The sequence below is a fragment of the Micropterus salmoides genome, unplaced genomic scaffold, assembly GCF_014851395.1.
Source record: "Micropterus salmoides isolate LMB-PRFRI ecotype aquatic unplaced genomic scaffold, ASM1485139v1 Ms_hic_scaffold_16, whole genome shotgun sequence".
NCBI classification, from domain to species: Eukaryota; Metazoa; Chordata; class Actinopteri; order Centrarchiformes; family Centrarchidae; genus Micropterus; species Micropterus salmoides.
In genome coordinates this window covers 30,211,960-30,235,818 of record NW_024040707.1, presented here as the reverse complement: position 1 = coordinate 30,235,818, position 23,859 = coordinate 30,211,960, and the positions used below count along the sequence as shown (strand labels likewise).

The 23,859-nt window shown below is 42.9% G+C and overlaps 1 protein-coding gene across 1 annotated transcript in view; it reads left to right on the top strand.

Annotated features, from left to right (window-relative positions):
* Window positions 1-23,840, top strand: part of LOC119906049 (V-set and transmembrane domain-containing protein 2-like protein) — a 74,730-nt gene extending 50,890 nt beyond the window's left edge. Inside the window, exons 2-4 of the mRNA XM_038723537.1 lie at window positions 1,159-1,328; window positions 2,214-2,258; window positions 21,367-23,840. Of these exons, the coding sequence (XP_038579465.1) occupies window positions 1,159-1,328; window positions 2,214-2,258; window positions 21,367-21,831 (680 nt within the window). The 3' untranslated portion in view covers window positions 21,832-23,840. The remainder of the gene's footprint in view (window positions 1-1,158; window positions 1,329-2,213; window positions 2,259-21,366) is intronic.
* The last annotated feature ends 19 nt before the right edge of the window (window positions 23,841-23,859 follow it).

Below are 23,859 nucleotides of genomic sequence, written 5' to 3'. Positions count from 1 at the left end.
GGGAAGTTTCAGCTGCCGCACCACCAAGCTATCAGACTCTTAAACTCTACTTCATCCTCAGCACTGCTCCACTGATTATAGTTTATTTCTGTTTACCATTTTTAAAATTGATTCTTTATTAATATAGATTGTCTGCTATGTAGCAGAAGGGAGTTCCAAAACACAATTTTACTCTATAACCAACCTACCTACCTATAACTGACATTATACTATGCAGCTTGAGCCTTTCCATGTCAGATCACTGTTACACCAGTCAAGTTTTTGCCACTAAGACACAATGAAACATAACTGTCACTCCAGATATATCCCATGTAAGGGCCAGATCTTCCTCCTCCATAAGGACAGTCTCACAAAGACCTCCAAATTAATAGCGCATTTGAACACTCCTTTTCCAAATCTCCTTGTGTAGTGTGAACTAGGCTTTACTGAGCAATATTTATCTTACTCCTTTTCCAAATCAGAAATAACTTCTGTGTAAATACAACTTAAATACAGTGAACTGGGTCATGTTTTATGGTAAAGTGCAGTACAAGCTTTGACGATTCACTTCAACAACTGATGGACAACCAACATATTGTGTACCATGGTAATAGTTATAGTAAGTATATAGTAAGTTAATTAGAGTCACTTCTGGATGACACTACATTGTGCAAGTAGAAAATATTACAATGAAATGAAACCGCAGATAAGTTGATAGTAGCTTACAATATTGTGAAAACATCAACCTATTTTACCACATTATTATCAGGTTATTACCCAATTAATGTCACCATATTACTATTTTGAATCAATTTTATTGTTAGGTTATCACATTGTTACCAGAATTTTACTAAATACTTTAGCCTCGTTGCTGTCTTTAAATGTTTCCACATCATTACCCTTTGTTTTTGGCCCCTATTACCCTGTTATAGAATTTTCAGTCTAATATTACCATATATACCCATTGTGAATACCATGCTATCGCCTGGTTATCACTCTGGTAATAACATTATATTACTTAATTGTTACTATTACACTATTACCATGTTATCACTGAGCTGCAAAGTGCTACGTAAAATTGTTATGATGAAACCACTATAGGACATCATGGTCAAACTTCACTAAATGCCATCGACTAGAAACCATTTGTTAACTGTGTCTTATTCTGTGTCTGTCCAGCCATGTTCACAGAGGTGCCTCATGACATGACTGCTCAGAGAGGTCAGGATGTAGAAATGGCTTGCTCCTTCAGGGGGGCAGGAATGCCCTCGTATTCACTGGAGATCCAGTGGTGGTACATCAGGAATCATCTCGACTGGACAGACAGGCAGCCCTGGACAACCAATGAAGTAGGTTCATAACAGAAACTTGGCTTTAGCTTAAATGATTTTTTTTATGATCTTTAACAACTTTTAAAATAGTTTGGGTCTTCATTCATAACTAGAAGGGCACTGTTGTCATAACAGATTAAAAAGATGGCCGACATTAGAAAAAATAAGTCCCAAGTTCTAATAAACTAGAATTATCCTTAACAAATATCTATTTGGCATACAAACCTATGTATATCCGGTGATGTCACATTTAATTTTGTATTTATTAAAGCTGCATTAATGAATATTTGGTCACTAGGGAGCAGAAAATAATCAGTACAAGCAGAGAGACATAGAGCCAAGTGTTTATCGGTAATGTGTTACAGTAGCAAATAATTGCTTTCATATTTAGCAGTCACATGGCAACATTATACAAATATTCGCTCTCGTTTTAACTCTGTTTCGATCTTCAGAAGAGAGAGAAATCTCAGCAGCTAGAAGATCGACTATGTTCACCAGCCACTTGGTAACTTTAACTTTCTACTTTCTGTTTGGTGAAGGCAGCTTTTGTCACATTATACTGCCATTTGATTTTGGTATTATATTGATTGAAATATTGATCAATGCAGCCATAAAATAAATAGAAAAGATAAACAACAATCCTGAGAAATCCATTTTGCTTAGAAAAAATAATTTTGCAGAATTCCAGGTCAGTTATTTCAGTACATTATTACCTAGTGTCATTTATTGCCTGCGTGGATTAACTTGGACTTGCAAAATCTATTAGTTGACACCAGTGTGTCCAGGTAAATATATTGCTGTTTTATGTGTATAACCCCAATCAAAATTTAATCCAACTGTAATAATGAACCATTAAAAGTATTAAGATTAAATCCTGTGACTCATGTTTGGTTTTTCTTTTAGGTAGCAACTGAGGAGGAGATGCCAAAGGATGCTACAAAGATAAGTGTATGTTAACCACTATCTGCTGTCATTCTCTGAGAAAAGCCTAATGCTTGCCATAGTGTATTAAGAAATGAGGCACGAAACCCTCAAAATTGCATTTAAATCGCATGCTACGGAAGATACTAGAAGACGTTTTAGTCCCCCCTCCAAGAGACTTCTTCAGTTCTGACTGACTGGTAGGGAAACTCAGCTATTTAACCTGTGGGATCGTTAGCTAGGATCGTCGATAACGCTGGTTCGTTAGTGCTCCTGGCTGTGGTAACGACAGTCGTCATGGTCGTTAGAGCCACCCATGGCCAAGTCCTCCATCCTGCGATCCAGTGCAGTGAGGAAAGCACAGAACTTTACATTAGGGAAACTAAACAACCACTACACAAACGTATGGCTCAACACAGAAGGGCTAACTCCTCAGGTCAAGACTCAGCAGTTTATTTACATCTGAAGTTTGAGGATCACCAGGTGCACATTTTAGACAGAGAAGATGGATGGTTTGAAAGAGGTGTCAGGGAGGTAAGGGGTCTACGCCACCAGGAGAGAGAGAGGGAAGGGAGGTAGCCTACACAGTATCCACACAGAGGTACAGACAGTAAAGGTAATGTTGCTGTAGACTGAATGAATAATAGTACAGATATTTACAGTAGTGTTAATGATAATAATCGTAATGTTAATGATAATAATAACAATAATAACAATAGGACTAGTACCAATAATTGTAGCAGAGGGTGTCGAGCAGGAACACGGGGGCAGCAGGTGACCCGCAACCACAGATCCAGACTCCACAGCTCCAGAGCCAGAAACACCTGCAGGTAGTGATAGGAGGAGAGAGGAGAGGGACGAGAAAGCACAAGACTATGGGAGAGGGAAGAAGTCGAGTTAGTAACATGCATTAATGGGATGAGGTTGCATAGAGAGGGAGAGAAAGAAGAATGCATCATGGGAAATTCCCCGGCAGTCTAGGCCTATAGCAGCATAATTAAGGGATGGTTCAGGACTCACCTGAGCCAGCCCCAACTATAAGCTTTATCAAAGAGGAAAGTCTTAAGCCTACTCTTAAATGTGGAGACGGTGTCTGCCTCCTGAACCCAAACTGGAACCTGGTTCCACAGGAGAGGAGCTTGATAGCTGAATGTTCTGGCTCCCATTCTACTTTTGGAGACTCTAGGAACCACAAGTAACCCTGCATTCTGGGAGCGCAGTGCTCTGGTGGGGTAGTAAGGTACTATGAGCTCTTGAAGATAAGATGGTGCCTGACCATTAAGAGCTTCGTAGGTAAGAAGAAGGATTTTAAATTCTGTTCTGGATTTTACAAGAAGCCAATGCAGAGAAGCTAAGACAAGAGAAATGTGATCTCTTTTCCTGGTTCCTGTCAGAACACGTGCTGCAGCATTCTGGATCAGCTGTATAGTCTTAATGGACTTTTTCAAGCAGCCTGATAATAGGGAATTGCAGTAATCCAGCCTAGAAGTAACAAATGCATGGACTAGTTTTTCTGCATCATTTTTAGACAGGATGTTCCTGATTTTCGCAATATTACGTAGGTGAAAAAAGGCGGTCCTTGAAATTTGCTTAATGTGAGACTTAAACGACATGTCCTGATCAAAGATAACTCCAAGATTCCTCACGGTGGTGCTGGAGGCCAGGGCGATGCCATCAAGGGAAACTATATCTTTAGATAATGTGTCACGGAGGTGCTTAGGCCCCAGAACAATAACTTTAACATTAGAAAATTACAGGTCATCCAGGTTTTAACATCCTGAAGGAACATGTGAAGTTTAGCTAACTGATGGGTTTCATCTGGCTTGATCGATAGATATAACTGAGTATCATCTGCATAACAATGAAAGTTGAAGTGTTTCCTGATAATATTGCCTTAAGGAAGCATATACAAAGTGAAGAGCATTGGTCCGAGCACAGATCCTTGTGGAACTCTATGACTAACTTTGCCGCGCATAGAGGATTCATCGTTAACATGTACAAACTGAAATCGATCTGATAAATAGGACTTAAACCAGCTTAGAACGGTTCCTTTAATGCCAATGAAATGTTCCAGTCTCTGTAATAGGATCTGATGGTCAATGGTATCAAATGAGTACTGTGGTACATAGCCTGTTGATAAAGATAGATTGATCATATCTAGAATAGAAGTGCTGACTAAGGGTAAAACTTCTTTAAGCAGCCTAGTCGGGATGGGGTCTAAGAGGTAGGTTGATGGTAACAACTGTCGTTACCACAGCCAGGAGCACTAACAAACCAGCGCTATCGACGATCCTAGCTAACGATCCCAGTACCACTCATTTTGAACTGAAGAAGTCTCTTGTATGAGGGACGAAACATCTTCTATTATCTTCTACCAAGTCCGGTTGCCCTTGACCTAAACCTTCGTTGGACAGCTGTATCTTTATAATAATAATAATAACAATAATAATAATAATGATAATAATAATAATAATAATATCTTAGATACTACTAATAATCTTTATTTATAGAGCACTTTTCAAAAAACCAAGTTACAAAGTGCTTTAAACACAGATAAAAACAAATACACAATAAAAGTAAAGACAAAATACTATATATAAAATAAAATAAAATCAGGAAAGGCTCCTCTATAAAAGTATGTATTAAAAAAGGACTTCAAAGAGTTCACTGACTCAGCCGACCTCATTTCCTCGGGCAGGCTGTTCCAGAGCCTCTGGGCCCTGACTGCAAAAACTCTTTAGTTTTCAGTTGAGACTCTGGAACAGACAGCAGACCTCTGCCCGAGGACGTGCTGGTGCTAGTGCTGGTGCAACTAAAAGGAGATATAACAGGGAGAGAGGCCATGAAGAGCTTTAAAAGTAATTCATAAAATTTTAAAGTCTACTCTAAAACATACCAGTGTAATGAAGCTAAAACAGGGGTGATGTGATCATTTTTCTTTGTTCTGGTCAAAAGACTGGAAACTGAGTTCTGGACAGTCTGGAACCAATCAATAGATTCAAGCAAGTAAAAAGGCTGGTGTGCTGCTCAAAACTTAATTTACTGTCAAACCAGACGCCAAGATTTTTTGCAACAGGCTTGATGTGATTTATGAGGGAACTAGCAGATGAGATTTGCTTTGCAATCTGCTGGGACCCAATTACCAGGATCTCTGTTTTGTTCAGCTGAAGAAAATTATTTGACATCCTATTTTTGACTTCACAGAGGCAATTGGTAAGTGAACTCAGCATTCCAGGGACTGTGGATCTGTGTGTCATCAACATAAACATGAAAAGAGACGTTATGTTTCTCAATTATGTGTCCAAGGGGAAGCATATACAAGATAAATAAAAAATAAAATGGGTCCTAATACTGACCCCTGAGGCACACCATATTTAACTGAACAGAATGAAGAGACAATGTTATTCACAGAGACACAGAACCTCCTATTGGGCAGGTAGGATGAAAGCCATTGTAAGGCTGTACCAGAGATCCCCACCCAGTGCCTCAGTCTGTCTAACATGATGTTGTGATCAATGGTGTCATTTACAGTGCTAAGGTCCAGGAATACTAGAACTGAGCACATGCAGATATGTTAGGGCCGACCGACCCGGTACCGGGAAGAACGGTACTATAAATAACTGCCTGTAAAAAAGCTAATAAAATGCTGTGGGGATTTTTTTTCTATTTTATCAAAAAGAAGATGCCTTCACATTTGTACCGTCAGCGTGTCAAATTTTGTGTTTATGTCTCGACATTCCACAAAATCACAATTGTTATCAAAAGCAATTAATATTGGTTCCTTACCCTCTCGTGGTCATTTTGCTTCTATCCATATGATTCTCTGATGAAAATGAATTACATGGAGGCCTATATTGCTGACAATGATGCGCGTGCCTGACATTCATACATGGTATTTTGCTGCCATCTTGTGAGCGTTTGGTGATACTACAGGTTACAAACACTCATTATTATTCTACACTTCGCAAGTTTTCCAATGATACCTCATACCACAACAACAATTGTTGCTCTGAGAACCGTGTCATGCGTTCATCCATGCGTAACACTATAGATGTGCGCTTTACCGCTCAACGAGGAAGAAGAAGAAAGCGCGCTGTCAACTTTTACGCAGTAGACACGGCCTGTTGAATTAGTTCAGTATTTAGTTTACTGTACTTTTTTTCAACTAAATCATGTCTAAGCAGCAGAATAAAGTCTACAAGTCTACTGCAAGCCCTGGAAGAGGTTATGAGAAATGATGTCGAAAATGAATGATTCTTCTGACACCACTGATGAACATGACTCCGAAGAGGATGATTATTTTTTTGAGTAAGTTGTGTTTTTTGTTTGCTTACAAGACCTGGCTAGTGGGTTAGATTTTATTTTTCTGTTGAACTTGCAGTTTGGCGGCATGTTAGTAATTTTGTTACTATTGTTGTGTAACATTACAGGCACCTGCCCTTCCCCGGTTAAAGTAAAGGGACCAGACAGCTTTATGTTTTTGACTTTATTTCACCGACTGCAGTTTGTTTACCGCTCAGTTATCCCACGCTAACTACTTAGAGCCAGTCAGCTAGTTGACTGATAGGCATGTGGGACTAAAGTGTTTGAATTGTTTCTGTGTATAATTCCATCATAAAAAACATTTTTTCAGATGTTTGCAAAAAAAATTGGGCTCTTTTCCAGAGGATCTGGATGTAAAACAACCAAGGCCAACCAAATTTCTAGCCATTTTTTGGTCCCTTCTTCTGTGTGACGTCACAGAGGTTGAAGAAAATCAGAAAAAAAAGGGAACATCACAATACGACTGACTCTTCAAAATCAAACCCCTCTACAGCCAAATTGTCAATGGTTGCAACTCTCTCTTCCAGCCAGGCTGGGAAATAACTATTCACAAGAAGATGGTAGCAAGGCCAAAATTTGATTCAGACAATTCATGAGAGACAAGCCAACCAAGTTTGAATACAAACTCTTTGTTTTGGCTGAATAAAAGACTGGATACACTTGTTTATCAGGGGAACACTGTCAATGTTCAGGGGGAGGGTCTCAGTTACAGTTATGGACCTAATAAACTACGATCTACTGGGAAAAGGTTACCATCTCTATGTTGACAATTTTTACTCAAGCCCAGCACTTTTTCAAAAACCGGCCGCCAAAAACACTTGAGCTCGTGGAACCATTCAACAATCACGCATTGGCTTTCCCAAAACAGCACAGAATGATTATGAAAGAAGACTGAGAGGGGAAACATGTGGCGGCTGCGGCAGGACAATCTCCTCTTTGCCTCCACTTTGTCAAGTGAAAGGACACCAAAGGAGGTGACAATGTGCAGCAGTTTCCACAAAGTATACAGTGGAGACACAACACGCAGGAGAGTGAAGGAAGCTGGACAGTGGCAGTTAAAGACATTCCATTCCTGATGCCATCAAGGATTATAATGTAACATTTCTGATGCCCTCATCTAATATTACTCTGTTCAAGGGAAGACAATGAGATGCTATAACACATGTTTGTTTTTTTTTATCATTTTGTTGACATTTCAATTGTAAATTCATCATCCTATTCAAACATGTGAACATTGGACAATCAGAGAGACTCCTTACACACAAACAATTCAGAGAGGTCCTGTTGAAAGAACTGATTGTACAGGCCAAAGCTTTAGTTGCTGCTGCTGGCCCCCGCCCCATCCTGTGCACGACTTGTATGCCTATGTACTTTGGGTAGGGTCTGTGTTCTGTGCAAAGACCAGGTGAAGATACCATTGTACTGCAGCAAGTGCAATGTTGCTCTATGTCTCACCTCATCCAGGAACTGCTTTCAAGAGTACCATATGAGAAAGTAGAACATTTTTATACCATTTCAGAGTGACAGGGCAAGGCAGATACAGATATACAGATATACACACACACACACACACACACACACACACACACACACACATCATCATCTCCTGATAATATTGTAATTTTTACTTGTTCATGTTACAGTATCAACTTATCCAGTAAAAGTGGCGAGGGGATAAACGAAAGTTGAAGCACAGATGTCACAGTGTTGAAGAAATCATGCAGCCCCCACTTAGAGACATTATTCATAAACTGTAAACATTTTTATTCACCGTGGGAGTTTTCCTCGTTTATTCTGGTCGCCGTTTACATTCCACCTCAGGCCTGTGGTAGTGAGGCATTACTACACCTGGCCGACCAGATAACTAACGTGGAGAAGAAACATCGACTCCCTGCTCATTGTTCTTGGGGACTTCAACAAAGCAAACCTCAGCCACGAACTCCCAAAGTACATACAGCATATTAAGTGTCCCACCAGGGACATACACTCACCTAAAGGATTATTAGGAACACCATACTAAAACTGTGTTTGACCCCCTTTCCCCTTCAGAACTGCCTTAATTCTACGTGGCATTGATTCAACAAGGTGCTGAAAGCATTCTTTAGAAATGTTGGCCCATATTGATAGGATAGCATCTTGCAGTTGATAGAGATTTGTGGGATGCACATCCAGGGCACGAAGCTCCCGTTCCACCACATCCCAAAGATGCTCTATTGGGTTGAGATCTGGTGACTGTGGGGGCCGTTTTAGTACAGTGAACTCATTGTCATGTTCAAGAAACCAATTTGAAATGATTCAAGCTTTGTGACATGGTGCATTATCCTGCTGGAAGTAGCCATCAGAGGATGGGTACATGGTGACCATAAAGGGATGGACATGGTCAGAAACAATGCTCAGGTAGGCCGTGGCATTTAAACGATGCCCAATTGGCACTAAGGGGCCTAAAGTGTGCCAAGAAAACATCCCCCACACCATTACACCACGACCAATAGCCTGCACAGTGGTAACAAGGCATGATGGATCCATGTTCTCATTCTGTTTACGCCAAATCAGTCTTCAACTGTCCAATTTTGGTGAGCTCTTGCAAATTGTAGCCTCTTTTTCCTATTTGTAGTGGAGATGAGTGGTACCCAGTGGGGTCTTCTGCTGTTGTAGCCCATCCGCCTCAAGGTTTTGCGTGTTGTGGCTTCACAAATGCTTTGCTGCATACCTTGGTTGTAATGAGTGGTTATTTCAGTCAAAGTTGCTCTTCTATCAGCTTGAATCAGTCGACCCATTCTCCTCTGACCTCTAGCATCAAAAAGGCATTTTCGCTCACAGGACTGCCGCATACTGGATGTTTTTCCCTTTTCACACCATTCTTTGTAAACCCTAGAAATGGTTGTGCGTGAAAATCCCAGTAACTGAGCAGATTGTAAAATACTCAGACCGGCCCGTCTGGCACCAACAACCATGCCACGCTCAAAATGGCTTAAATCACCTTTCTTTCCCATTCTGACATTCACTTTGGAGTTCAGGAGATTGTCTTGACCAGGACCACACCCCTAAATGCATTGAAGCAATTGCCATGTGATTGGTTGATTAGATAATTGCATTAATGAGAAATTGAACAGGTCTTCCTAATAATAATAATAATAATAATAATAATAATAATCTTTATTTGTAGAGCACTTTTCAAAAACAAGTTACAAAGTGCTTTAACAAGTGTAAAAACAATAATACCCAAGAGACAATAATACAAAAACAATACAAGATAAAAGCATGAAAACATTGAAAAGACTAAAATACAGATAAATATAAAATTAGTAAAATACAATAAAATAAAAGGGATAAAATAAAGTCAAATAAGATCGGGAAAGGCTCTCCTATAAAAGTATGTTTTAAGAAGGGACTTAAAAGAGTTCACTGACTCAGCCGACCTGATTTCCTCGGGCAGGCTGTTCCAGACCCTCGGGGCCCTGACAGCAAACGCTCTGTCCCCTTTAGTTTTCAGTCGAGACTCTGGAACAGACAACAGACCTCTGCCCGAGGATCTCAAGGTACGTGCTGGTGTGTATGGGACTAAAAGGTCAGAAATATAACAAGGCGAGAGGCCATGAAGAGCTTTAAAAGTGATCAATAGAATTTTAAAGTAAATTCTAAAACATACTGGGAGCCAGTTTAATGAAGCTAAAATAGGAGTAATGTGGTCATATTTCTTTGTTCTGGTTAAAAGCCTGGCAGCTGAGTTCTGGACAGTCTGGAATCGATCAATAGATTTTTGGGTTAAACAGGTGAAAAGGCTGTTGCAATAATCCAGGCGTGATGAGATGAAGGCGTGTAAAATGGTCTCGGTGTCCTTAAAAGTTAACATAGATCGAATTTTTGCTATATTTCAAAGTTGATAAAAACATGATTGGACAAGCTTTGTGGTGTGCTGCTCAAAATTTCAAAACCAAACACCAAGGTTCTTTGCCACAGGCTTAATGTGATTTACTAGGGAACCAGCAGATGGCAGTATTTGATTTGCCATCTGCTGGGACCCGTTGACCAGGATTTATGTTTTGTCTGAGTTCAGCTGGAGGAAATTATTTGACATCCATTTTTTAACTTCACAAAGGCAGTTGTTAAGTGAACTCAGCATTCCAGGGTCTGTGGATCTGACGGGCAAGTATATTTGCGTGTCATCAGCATAAATATGAAAAGAAATGCCATGTTTATGGATAATATGTCCAAGGGGAAGCAGATACAAGGAAAACAAAATGGGTCCTAAGACCGACCCCTGAGGCACACCATATTTAACTGGACAGAACGAGGACACATAGTTGTTTACAGACACGCAAAACTTCCTATTTGACAGGTAGGATGAAAACCATTCTAGGGCAGTACCAGAGATCCCCACCCAGTGCCTCAGTCTGTCTAACATGATGTTGTGATCAATGGTGTCAAAAGCAGCGCTAAGGTCCAGGATTACCTGGACTGAGCACATGCCTTCATCAGCAGACATTAAAAGTTCATTGGTGACTTTAAGCAGGGCAGTCTCAGTGCTGTGGTACTTCCTAAAACCAGACTGAAACTTTTCAAATATTTTGTTATTTTCCAGTACAGTGAGCAGCTGTTTGGACACAATTCTTTCTAGAATCTTTGCAATAAAAGGCAGTTTTGAAATTGGTCTAAAATTATGTGGGAGGGAGGGATCTAAACCAGGTTTCTTTAAAAGTGGGTTCACGCAAGCCGTTATAATCAGGGACACAACCAGTAGATAGGGAGCTGTTGAAAACAGAGGGGCCCAACAGAATCTATTACTTTCAGTAAAAACTTTGTAGATATTACATCAAGCTCAGACAAGTCGATGGGATAAAACTGGTTAAAACTCTCTTGTTGCTGGTGAGGAACCTCTGAGTAAGAGGCCGCGGGGGTAATAGAGGCTCTGATTGACACCACCTTATTGGTAAAATAAGATAAAAACAATTCACAGTCATCATTACTTCCAGCTGAGGCACAAGGAGGGGTTGGGTTTACCAGCTGATCCACAGTCTTAAACAGAAACCTGGGATTGTGTTTATGTGTAGTAATGAGAAAAATAGTGTGTTCTCGCATCCTTAACCAAGTTATTGTAGTTAATTGATAAATCCTTCAGACTGAGGTAATGGACTTGGAGACTGGATTTTTTCCATCTGCGCTCTGCTTTCCTGCATTCCCTTTTTAGGCTGTGAATGCTGTCATTTATCCAGGGTTGCTTACTAGCTTTAGACGTAGGCCTAACCTTTAGAGGAGCAGTAATATTTAGTGATGACAAGCAGATATGATTGAAGTGATCGACCAGATTGTTGGTGTTGGAATCAGACAGGTGTTGGCTTTGGCTCTGAAAGAATGCGCAAAACTTTGAAACACTTTGTTCATTAAAGAAGCGAGAACACACAGGGCTTGGTGAGGCGGCATGAGAAACAGGCGAATCGCAGCTAAAAACAATACATCTGTGGTCAGATATGGTCATGTCCACTAATTCCACAGAGGAAATGCTGACACCCAGGGTATGACCACGGTTATGTGTTTGCCCTTTGACATGTTGTTTGAAGTTAAAAGAAGGGGCCATATTTAAAAAGTCAGTTGCATTAACATTGTTGGGGTCATCAACATGAATATTAAAATCACCACAAAGAACAATTCTGTCATAATTTAAAACCAGAGTAGATAAAAATTCGGGAAGTTCTGATAAAAATCCTCCAGGCGGTTTTGGGGGGCGATAAATTATAACAAATATGATAGGTTGCAGCCCTCCAACTTTAAGAGTGAGAACTTCAAAGGAGTTAAATTCATCACAGCGTACTTGATGACATTTAAAATTTTTCCTATACACGCTCACTAGCCCACCACCACGACCACTCTAGCTTAACATCCATGTCGGATGACTAAAATCCTTAACCCACGTAAAACTTAAGTTAAAAACTTAAGTTAAATAAAAAGGATATAAAAAAAATGTAACGAAAAAGAGTGGATTAAAACTGGATAAGAGTTTAAGACGGAGCTTCCGACAGGTGGCTACAGACGCCTAATCCTTTAGGAGAGTGTATGCTGTATGTACTTTGTGTAAACTTTGTTTAAGTGGCTGTTGTAAAGAGTGTGAAAAGATGGACCAACGAGTCAAAGCTGGAGTTACAGGCCTGCTTTGACTGCACTGACAGGAGTGTTTTTGAGGCTGCAGCCAATGACCTGGACGAACTAACCGACACTGGTGACATCTTACATTAGTTTTTGTGTGGACATTTGTGTGCCGACTAAAAAAGTCTGCACATACAACAACCAAAAACCCTGGTTCACAGCTCAGGAAGCTCAACCTGCCTAAGGAGCTGCTGATCCACTTTTACACAGCCATCATCCAGTCTGTCCTCTGCACGTCCATCACTGTCAGGTTTGGATCTGCCACCAAAAAGGACAGGAGCAGACTACAATGGACAGTCAGGACTGCAGAAACGATCATCGGTGCCAACCGGCCCTCCATTCACGACTTATACATTTCCAGAGTCAGAAAACGGGCAGGAAACATCACTGCAGATCCATCTCACCCCGGACACAACCTGTTCCAGCTTCTCCCCTCTGGTAGGCGCTACAGAGCACTGTACGCCAAAACCAACAGACTCAGGAACAGTTTCTTCCCACAAGCCATCACTGTGATGAACAACTGACTTCTGACTCACAGTGTCAGGAACAATTCCTGTGCAATAACCCAGTAACTCTGCCTCTAATCAGCCACCTGTTTACCGGTTACCACTTATTATTATTTATCATTCTCTTTTTCAGTGCTGTTCACACTGTTCATAGTGACATATTGTATATTGTATATACTGTATACCAAATCCACCTACCTCAAGTTCATAACACCTGCACACAATACTTATTTATTCCAGCATCCTTTGCACTGTGCTGTCCATCGCACTGTGTACATGTGTACATCTATGCATGTATGGGGCGGCTGTGGCTCAGGAGGTAGAGCGGGTTGGCCGTTAATCGGAAGGTCGGCGGTTCGATCCCTGGCTCCCCCTGGTTGCGTGTCGAAGTGTCCTTGGGCAAGATACTGAACCCCGATTTGCCCCTGGCGGCTATTCCGCCAGTGTATGAATGTGTGTGACTGGTGAATGCAGATGTAGGGTCGAAAAGACTAGAAAGGCGCTCTACAAGTACGGAGCATTTACGTGTACCTGTATGTTACATCCACCTCCGACATGTACATAATTATGTAGCCTGTGTCTGATTTGATTTTATTTTAATTTGTTTTATAATTGTATGAATACATTCTGTTTATGTTCTACACACACAGACACACACACCTCATCTCCTGATAACTTTAAAAAAAACTACTTCATTTGGAGACAAAATAATATAATGTAGTTGCTTTTTATTGATTTTATTTAATACTTTGCACAATGGTATAATCTGATGATGCACTGGGTAAATGCCATGGTCAAAGACTGCATTGTGTGCACACAGCCCCCTGTAGGGGAAATGAGTAGTATTATGAGTATATATATATATATGAGTAGTATCTGGCTAAAAAGCCAGATTCCCTTTGAAAAGGGAAAAAAACATTTGGCACACTTTGGGTATAAAGGTGACCAAATGGAGAGTCCTCCTGGTCCTGTCCTTGCTAAAACCTTTTTTAGAATACTTTGCTTTATGTCATCTCTATCAAATTTGGTACAGTTGCTGAATAGAAGCAGTAGCACCTTTGTGCATTATAACATTGTTATCATGGTGTTATCCACTGTCTAATCTAGAATAAATTTTAGGTAAGGACAAAGTTTTTTAATTTCTTCTTTGGTTTATCACAATTTACCCAAGCATAGTAAAAGTCACAATGTTACTTTTCAAATATGTTGTTGTTTTCCAGTACAGAGCAGTTGTTTGGATTCTACATTTTCAAAAACCTTTGCTATAAAAGGTAAATTTGGAAATTGGTCTAAAATTTTGAGGGAGGGAACTTTTAAAAGTGGGTTCAAGTAAGCAGTTTTAAAATAATCAGGGACACAACAAGTAGAGCAGGAACTGTTAAAAACAGGAATCAAATGGGCCCCCAAAGCATCCATTACTTTCAGTAAAAATTTGTTGTTGACTCTCATTTATGATACTGTTTTTAAAAGCTCAGACAAGTCAGTGGGATAAAACTGGTTAAAACGTCTCGGGTTACGTATGTAACCCTTGTTCCCCCAGAAGGGGAATGAGACACTGCGTCGGTGACGACACTATGGGAACGCCCCTGGGCGTGGCAGCTGAACTATGAATGAAACTACTCCAATCCTATTGGTGTTACTAGAACGGTAGTGTGTGACGGCGTAACCGGAGGGGGTATATAAGCATGCCGGCACATAGGACACATTAGCCCTTTCTATGAAGCAAGGCACTCCAGGCGGGGTGAGGTGTGGTGGACCAACGCAGTGTCTCGTTCCCCTTCTCGGGGAACAAGGGTTACATACGTAACCTGAGATGTTCCCCTTCAAGGGAACTCGAACTGCGTCGGTGACGGCACTATGGGAACGAGATACCCACTTAGGCCGCACCGAAACCCCGCCTGCCCCCAGCGTGCAGAACCTGACGGCACGACTAGGAGGAGAGCGCACGGGTGCTGGGTGCAGAAGGCAGGTCCAGACTGTAAAACCGGATAAAAGTGTGAGGGGTGGCCCAGCCAGCCGCATCACACAAATCCTGGAGTGACGCACCTGTGAGGAGGGCCCTAGAAGCCGCCATGCCTCGAGTAGAGTGCGCCCTTACGGCCATAGATGAAGGCAAACTGCACACCTGATAGGGAAATAGTCTGAACGATCCAGTTGCTGATGGTGTGTTTAGAAGCGGGGAGCCCAGCCTTGCGGGACCCGAAACACACCAGCAACTGGTCTGCTTTCCTCCACCGGGAAGACCTCAGAGTTCCAGTATCACAATTACCGAGCAGGTAACTGGGTCCACCGCCCGTTCTCTGCACCAGGTGGTGAACACATTCCACTTTAGGCCGTACATCCTTCTCGTGGACGGGGCTCTGAAGCTGAGCAGCGTTTCGACTGCTCCTGTCGCCAGACCCGCCTCTAAGAACTGCGCCCCCTCAGGGGCCAGACCCATAGCTGCCACAGGATGGGGTGCGGGTGAAAGATCCGGCCCTCCGCCTGGGACAGCAGGTCTCGCCTCAGAGGGACCTGCCAGGGCGGGCCCTCGAGGAGCGATATTAAATCCGAGAACCATACTCGTGCCGGCCAAACGGGGCTACTAGTAGTAGGCTGATGCCGTCCCGGCGGACCCGCTCCAGAACCCCCGGGAGCAGAGCGACTGGGGGAAACGCATACAGACGCAGCCTCGGCCACGTCTGTACCATGGCATCCAGCCCTAGCGGGGCTGGGGGTGATAGGGAGAACCACAGGGGACAGTGTGCCGTCACTCGGGACGCAAACAAGTCCACGTCTATGGGGCCGAACTCTTCGCATAATAACTCCACCACCTCGGGGTGGAGTCTCCATGCCCCGGGCCTCAACCCCTGTCTCGACAGCAGGTCTGCTCCTTGATTCTGGGTCCCAGGGATGTACATCGCTCTGAGGGTCAGCAGTCTCTCCTGGGACCACAGGAGGATCCGATGTGCCAGTTTGCATAATGGGCGCGAGCGCAGACCCCCCTGGTGATTCAAATAGGACACCACCGCCGTATTGTCGGTCCTGACAAAGATGTGGCGACCGCGGAGAGCGGGCAGAAAACTCCTCAGAGCTCTGAAAACCGCCAACATTTCCAGGCAATTTATGTGCCAAGAGAAATGATGCTCCTCCCAGGAGCCTCTTGCGAAGCGGTCGTCCATGACCGCGCCCCATCCCGTGAGTGAGGCGTCTGTTGAAATAATTGTTCGGCGACAAATTGCTCCCAACACAGGACCTTGGGACAGGAACCAAGGCTTCCTCCATACAGACAGGGAACGAAGGCATCCGCTCGTAACCCGTATCAGACGGAGCGGATTTCCCCTCGGGGAGAATCCCTTGGATTCCGGAAGGTATTATACTGGAAGCTGCTGCCAGAAGACCCCACACCCTCTGAAAGTGTTTTACAGTGATGGCGCGGCCTAACTGCACTCTGGTCACTGAGGATAAAATGGACTCGATGCGTGCGGGAGACAGGTGGGCCCACACCACCCCTAGGAACGCAGTCCGTTGGGCGTTGGGTGTCAGCACGCTCTTCTTCGCGTTGAGCCGCAGCCCCAAACGCTGAAGGTGGGCGAGGACGACATCTCGATGCCGAACCGCTAACTCTCGAGACTGGGCCAGGACGAGCCAGTCGTCGATGTAGTTCAGTATGCGGATGCCCTGGAGCCTCAACGGAGCCAGAGCTGCATCCATGCATTTGGTGAACGTGCGGGGAGATAATGCTAGGCCGAACGGAAGAACCCGATACTGGTAAGCCGTGCCCCCGAAGGCGAACCTCAGGAACTTCCTGTGAGAGGGACGGATGGAGATGTGGAAATAAGCGTCTTGCAGATCTATCGTGACAAACCAATCCTCGGATTGGATGTGACTGATGATGGCTGGGATGGTAAGCATCCTGAACCTGAATCTCCTCAGAGATTGGTTCAGGGACCGTAAATCCAAAATCTCGCCCTTCTTGGGGACCAGAAAGTATCGGCTGTAAAAGCCGGCTTCTCTGACTGGCAGGGAAATTAATTCTATGGCCCCTTTCTTCAGCAGAGAGCGGACTTCCTGTCCCAACACCTGGCTCTGTTCTGCGTGTACTGTAGTCCCGACCATCCCGCAGAATCTGGGGGGGGCGAACCCGGAACTGCAGCCTGAAGCCATCTACTACTGTGCGGAGGACCCACGGGGAAATGTTCGCGAGGCTTCGCCAAGCTTCCGCGAACTTCGCCAAACAGGCCAGAAGGCGAGAGGGGCGCATCCAGGAGAAAAGCCCTCTTCTTCCCCTGGATGCCTGATAGGTTGAGCCACAGATGGCGCTCCGTAGCCACCAAAGCCGCCATGGATCGGCCGATGGAACGGGCCGTTTCCTTGGCGTCCGGAGGGATGAGGCGAGGTTGGGAGAGAGGTAGCTAGCCAGTGCCTCCTCCACTCGTGGCATCGCTCCGTAGCCGTGCTGTCTGATTCCCGTCACGTTGCCGTAGTCCAGCCAGGGGGGCGTAGACAGCCGCGCAGAGAAGGGTTTATTCCATGATCTACACAACTCGTTGTGCAGATCCGGAATGGTAGGGGCCGACGCGGGGGTGGCGCCCAGTGTTGCAGAAACCGCTCATCAAAAGGCCTCAGCCGTTCCGGCACCCTCGGCGATCTCGCGTTGTGATCCCCAGGATCGGAGCCGCCGCGACGCCTCAGCGACCGCGGGGCCTGTGCCACGAGGGGAGCGCATCCGACCATCCTCTAGGAAGAGCCGCTCGAGACCTCAGCACCCTCAGGGGCAGGGCCTCGCAATGGTCGCAGGCAGCCCCCTCAAGAGCCGCCTGAGCATGCGACATCCCCAGGCATGAGACGCACATCCCATGGGTATCACCTTCTGTGATGAAACGTTCACAAGGGAAGACACACTATCGGAATCGCTTTGACATGATCTGCTGCTTCGTCTCGATGTCAGGTAGGAAAATGGAGCTTCCAAACATAGCCAGAGTTCCTGCTGAATAGAAAGAAGCTAATGTGTCCTATGTGCCGGCGTGCTTATATACCCCCTCCGGTTACGCCGTCACACACTACCGTTCTAATAACACCAATAGGATTGGAGTAGTTTCATTCATAGTTCAGCCCTGCCACGCCCAGGGGCGTTCCCATAGTGTCGTCACCGACGCAGTTCGAGTTCCCTCAAAGGGGAACTATCTTGTTGCTGGTGAGGGAACTCTGAGTAAGAGGCAGAGGGGGTAATAGAGGCTCAAATTGACACCTCGTTTTCAGATTAGTAGTAAAATAAGATTCATTACTTTCAGCTGAGCCACAAGAAGGGGCTGGATTTCCCAGCTGATCCACAGTCTTAAAAAAAATCTAGGATTATGTTGATCTGTAGTAATGAGTGATGACTTCAACACCAAATCCAAATAAAAAACAGTGAAAGGGATTCTGATTCTGACAGGTTGGGATGTCAGCAGAACGTTTTATATGTCCTCTGGAATCCATAGAGATTTTAGTTACTCAACGAGGAGAACAGTTTCCCACAACAAGCAGGGAGGGCCTTTTACCTAGGAAGACAGCACAACCATATAGTGATTCAAAATTAGGACCTAATCCTTCTAATTAATTCTAGTGAATCCAGGAACTAATGCACATTACCTCCACACCAACATATTCCTACAGCTAAATCTCTTCCGACTGACTTCACAATTACGAAAATGAGCAACAAATGCTACAGGCTAATCATAGAAATTTTACATTACAAAGCATTGCATGTAAAAGCAGTGATGTATAAGTAAATCAAATAGTAGGTTAAGTTAAATATACTGTATCAGACAAAGATGTAAGAGATTTAAAGATGCATTTACGTTGTTGTTTGTGTGTATAAAAACAAGCACATGCACAAAAACATTTCCTTCCCATAAGTGAGCTACAGCTGATTCGCTGTAATGAAAGCTCCAGCTGTGGTTTGGGTGACTAAGTGCGTGTGTGTGTTTGTGTGGGTGGAGCCGAACACTGCAGGCTCTACAGCTGGAAAATCATTAAAGCATTAAAGCATTAAAGCATTTTGTATATAATGGATGTTGCTCCATATTGTCAAGCAAAAACATGGATAGATGCTCACACATGCAGACAGTGCTACAAAACAGTGTTAAGCTTTTATATAGTCACACATGCAGGAACAGTCTCCTGGCTTCACAGGAACGAAGGTGGTGATAAACAAAGTCATAGATACCTTGGCGCATCACATCTCATGATGTCTCCAGACACTCATCTCAACAGCTGCTCTGTGAACCTGAAAAGCTTTTACCTCCAAGATGTAGTATCTTCATATTTTCAAGGCCACAAAGAGCTTTTATTAAGCAGCACCTTTGTCTATGTGTATGTGAGCAGGAGTGTGGCCATGGAGTGTATCCAGGCTATACTACATAAGTGATTTATTCTGAAGCTCTCATTTGTATCTTATCACACATGTATCTAGCTACATATATGGTAAGCTTATTTTCCTTTTTAAACACTGCAAAGTCTAGTTTATGATACATTTTATATGTATTTAAACAGATAATCACTGTAAAATTGTTCAGTGGGTGGTAACTGGAAAGTGCAGAGATACAGTATCTTGTGTTTGACTGAATTTGCATGTGAGAGGATAGTAAAACCATTAAAAGAAAAGACACACAAACACACTTATTCGCTTTCTTTCCAAAAGTTAGATGGGAAGGTCATACCACTCCCATGTCTGTCTTTGAAATATAATTGCGTACTCTGGGTCCAAGACAGTTATCTTACCTTTATCTTGCTAACCATATCCTGGTTGTAGCTTTACACTTCACAGACAAACATGAAAGTGGTATCAATCTTCTCATCTAACTTTTATCAAGAAAGTTTGTAAGCTGACATGTAATTCAATGAACATTTCCTAGTATGTATGCAGCGTGTATGCTGGATGCTGCAGGATTTCATTTTGCCTCATCTATTCAATTCAATTTTAATTTTATAGCACCAATTCACAACAGTCTCAACTCATAGTGCTTTTCATATAGAGCAGGTCTAGACCGTACTCTGTGATATTATTTACAGAAACCCAACAATTCCCACCAAGAGCAAGCACTAAGCAAAAGAGGCAAGGAAAAAAGAAGCAGAAACCTCGAGCAGAACCTTGGCTCAGGGTGGGCGGCCATCTGCCTCGACTGGTTGGGGGTGAGGGAGAGAGAGAGAGAGCAAGAAAGAGAGAGAGAGATAGCCATAATGAGGGAGAGAGGGATGGGGGGTAGGGGGAACAGCCTACACAATATCCACACAGAAGTACACACAGTAAAAGATAATATTGGTACAGACTGAATGAATAATGGTACAGATATTTATAGTAATGTTAATGATAATAATCATAATGTTAATGATAATATTAACAATAATGATAACAGGACTAGGGCTAATAATTGTATCAAAGGGTGTCGAGCAGGAACTTTGGGGCAGCAGGTGACTCACAACCACAGATCCAGACTCCACAGCTCCAGAGCCAGAAACACCTGCAGGAAGTGATAGGAGGAGAGAGTGCTTACAAGACTACGGGAAAGGGGAGAAGTTGAGTTAGCAACATGTCATGCATTAATGGGATGAGGTTGCATACAGAGGGAGAGAAAGAGGTGGAGAGCGGAGCTCTGTGCATCATGGGAAGTCCCATGTACAGTGGTGCTGGAGGCCAGGGCGATGCCATCCAGAGCTACTATATCTTTAGAAAATGCGTCACGGAGATGCTTGGGCCCAAGTACAATAACTTCAGTTTTATCTGAGTTTAACATTAGAAAATTACAGGTCTTCCAGGTTTTAAAGTGGTCACATTATGCTCATTTTCAGGTTCTTCATTTTATTTAGAGGTTTTACCAGAACAGGTTTACATGGTTTCATTTAAAAAAAAAAATAATTGTATGTGAGCACATCATTGTTTGGTCTGATATTATCAATACCTTATGGTGGCTAATGCTAGCAAACTTAAGATAAATATTGCTTTGCAACGGATTTTACAGTGTCCGTTTGATAACTGTACTTGTGCTAGTTTTACACTGATTTTAGTATTAGGCTATCATTATCCTGTAATTGCCACTTGTGGCCACAGCAGCGGCAGCAAAAGTTGCTCAGGCTCAGGATTTCTTTTTTAATCTCACCATACTTTTTCACTTTTCTCTTTTTATTTTGTTTACCTTTGCCAGGTTGTGAAGGTTGTAGGAAGCAACATCTCCCATAAACTTCGCCTCTCTCGGGTCAAGCCATCTGATGAGGGCACCTATGAATGCCGTGTCATCGACTTCAGTGATGACGCAGGTGCCCGCCACCATAGTGTCAGAGCCTACCTGCAAGTGGTGCCAGAGAGCCACATCGTCAACGGTAACCACAACGACAACTTTAAGGCCCTGGACGATACCAAAAGAGGAGTAGCTTTTGTTGACAGGGATGACATGGAGTCTCACAGTGGCAGTAAAGAGCACATTCATGGCCATCACCAGAATCACGGGCACCACCAGGAGCATGGCAAGAGGCCTTCACTGCCAGTCCACCACGGCCACAGCCACAGCAGCAGTCAGCAGCACAAGGCAGGCAGAGAGCTGAGGAAGAGGGATGTGGACAGTAACCACAGCCACAATGACTGCACCAACGAGGCAAGCTGTACGCTGTAGATGGTGGTTTATTACACCTGAATGATCGATTACACAAGGATTGCATACCATCACGTGTCACAGCATAAAAAGTTATTCTTCCCACACAGTGCAAGCCTGTTCACAAGTCCAGAATATCTAGAAATGTACAGTATGGCTTATTCAGAGCACAGTGCTATAAACTGTGATGGGAATGTAGCTTTTTCTTCTGTGCATCGGTCTGGTTTGGACTGCTCATTGTCTTTAAAGCCTGGCCTCACAACATTCAGCAAGGGGGACTGATGTGTAGATCTAAGCAACTCCACTGTTTTTGTTTTCAGCAAAGAAAAAAAATTAACCCATGCTCTGATCCACTCTTGTACTTTAGATACTGTAAATAACACAACCTTGCTTTCATGCTCATACTTCTTCCACTGCCTTACTCTTTGATTTGGTACGTCAGAAAGAAAGTACAGTATTATACATTTTGTAACTGGGTTTATGTCCAGTAAAAGAAAATGTTCCTTTTATTCTGAGAGTGCACTGAATTATGCATTTAGCTTTTTACCTAGAGCTCTAGCTTTGTTGGATCTTTTTGCAGTCAAATAATGGACATGGGATATGGTGGAAAATCATATACCAGACAAACATATACCAGAAATTCAGCAAGTTATTCTGTGTTTACTCACAGGGTGAAAGAAACATGCTTTCTTCAGCAGGAATTCAACAAGGTCCCAGAGCAGCAGTGCTCATCAAGGACATATACAGCCTCAATTAATTTGAGTTGGCGTAAATACAGCGCCAGTGTGGAAGTGTGGGTTTTCTTCCACATTTGTGTACAATTCAAACTAAGCACATCACAGGCTGTATTTTCCCACAGCGATTTTGAGCTTATGAATTTGCAATGCAACAGAAAACATGATTTTTGTTCAACCCTTGTGCTGCAGGTTTGATCCATTCATGGTTATTCAGACTGAAGGGAAATCAGTCGAGTTCTATCATGGGGACCCCACCTGTTTGAAAAGATCAAAATCTGACTTGGTGTGCCTCTAAATCTACTCTGTAACTACAAATCAATAGAAGCAATGGGCTTATGGTGCAAGATACTTTTTGGGAAGAGCAGTGCTCTATTCCTATCCCAGCTTAGTTCCCTTCTTCTGATGCTCTAGCCCAGTGCTCATCAATCATTTAAAAAGCCTCAATCCTCTCCACTACAAGCCTCTAATCCTCTCTGTATATATGACTGTATAATATGAAATAAAGTGAGTGCATGTTCAGTAATTTTCTTAAAATGTTTTGCAACTAACCATAGACAGACAAGACAGTGTGTTAGTTAAATATACTTTTGTCATTTATAAGTTTAGATTATTTAAGAGAATTGTCCATTCTGTTAGAGGTATTTTTTTCAAAGCAGTTTTCTGTTGCTTTAGTGCTTTCCAGAAGTGCTGTACAGACAGATGAATGACACATTCCCTTCATAGCTGCTCAGAAAGGGGTTTCCCTATTGTATCTTAGTACTTAAGCAGTGTTTCTTAAACAACTGTACTGTAAGTGCAGGTCCACAAACATGAGTGTTACCTTATTTTAATGATCTTAAATGTGGGTATAATTTCAAGCAGTTTGGGACTTGGGAAAAGGTTTTAAAGGGGCCATTTGCTTAGAAGCGCTTGTGAAGCACAGGACAATAGCTGAAGGTATCAAATGGGTGTTTTTTAGTGAAACACTGAAATTGGCTGTAATCTGTGTCTCAAGGCCATGAGGGGCTTTACGTCCGTGCTGGATTATCCATCAGAACAACTACAGCTCTCTTGTTAGTGTTGGCAGTCTCCGTAGACAGGGAGGGTGCTTTAGTTGGAGGGGGAGTGATCAGTGGGATTGCTTTTTTCAACAAGTAACTTTGATTTGATGTTTTGTAAAAAAAAATAAAATAAAATGATTTTAAAAAAAAGATTGCTGTTAAAAAAGAGGGAAAATGTCCATTTCTTCTAGAATGTTTGGTCTCACTAAGTATATGGCTTTATCAAATTAAATAAATTGTATATGAAATAAAAGTGAATCTATGGTCATTTT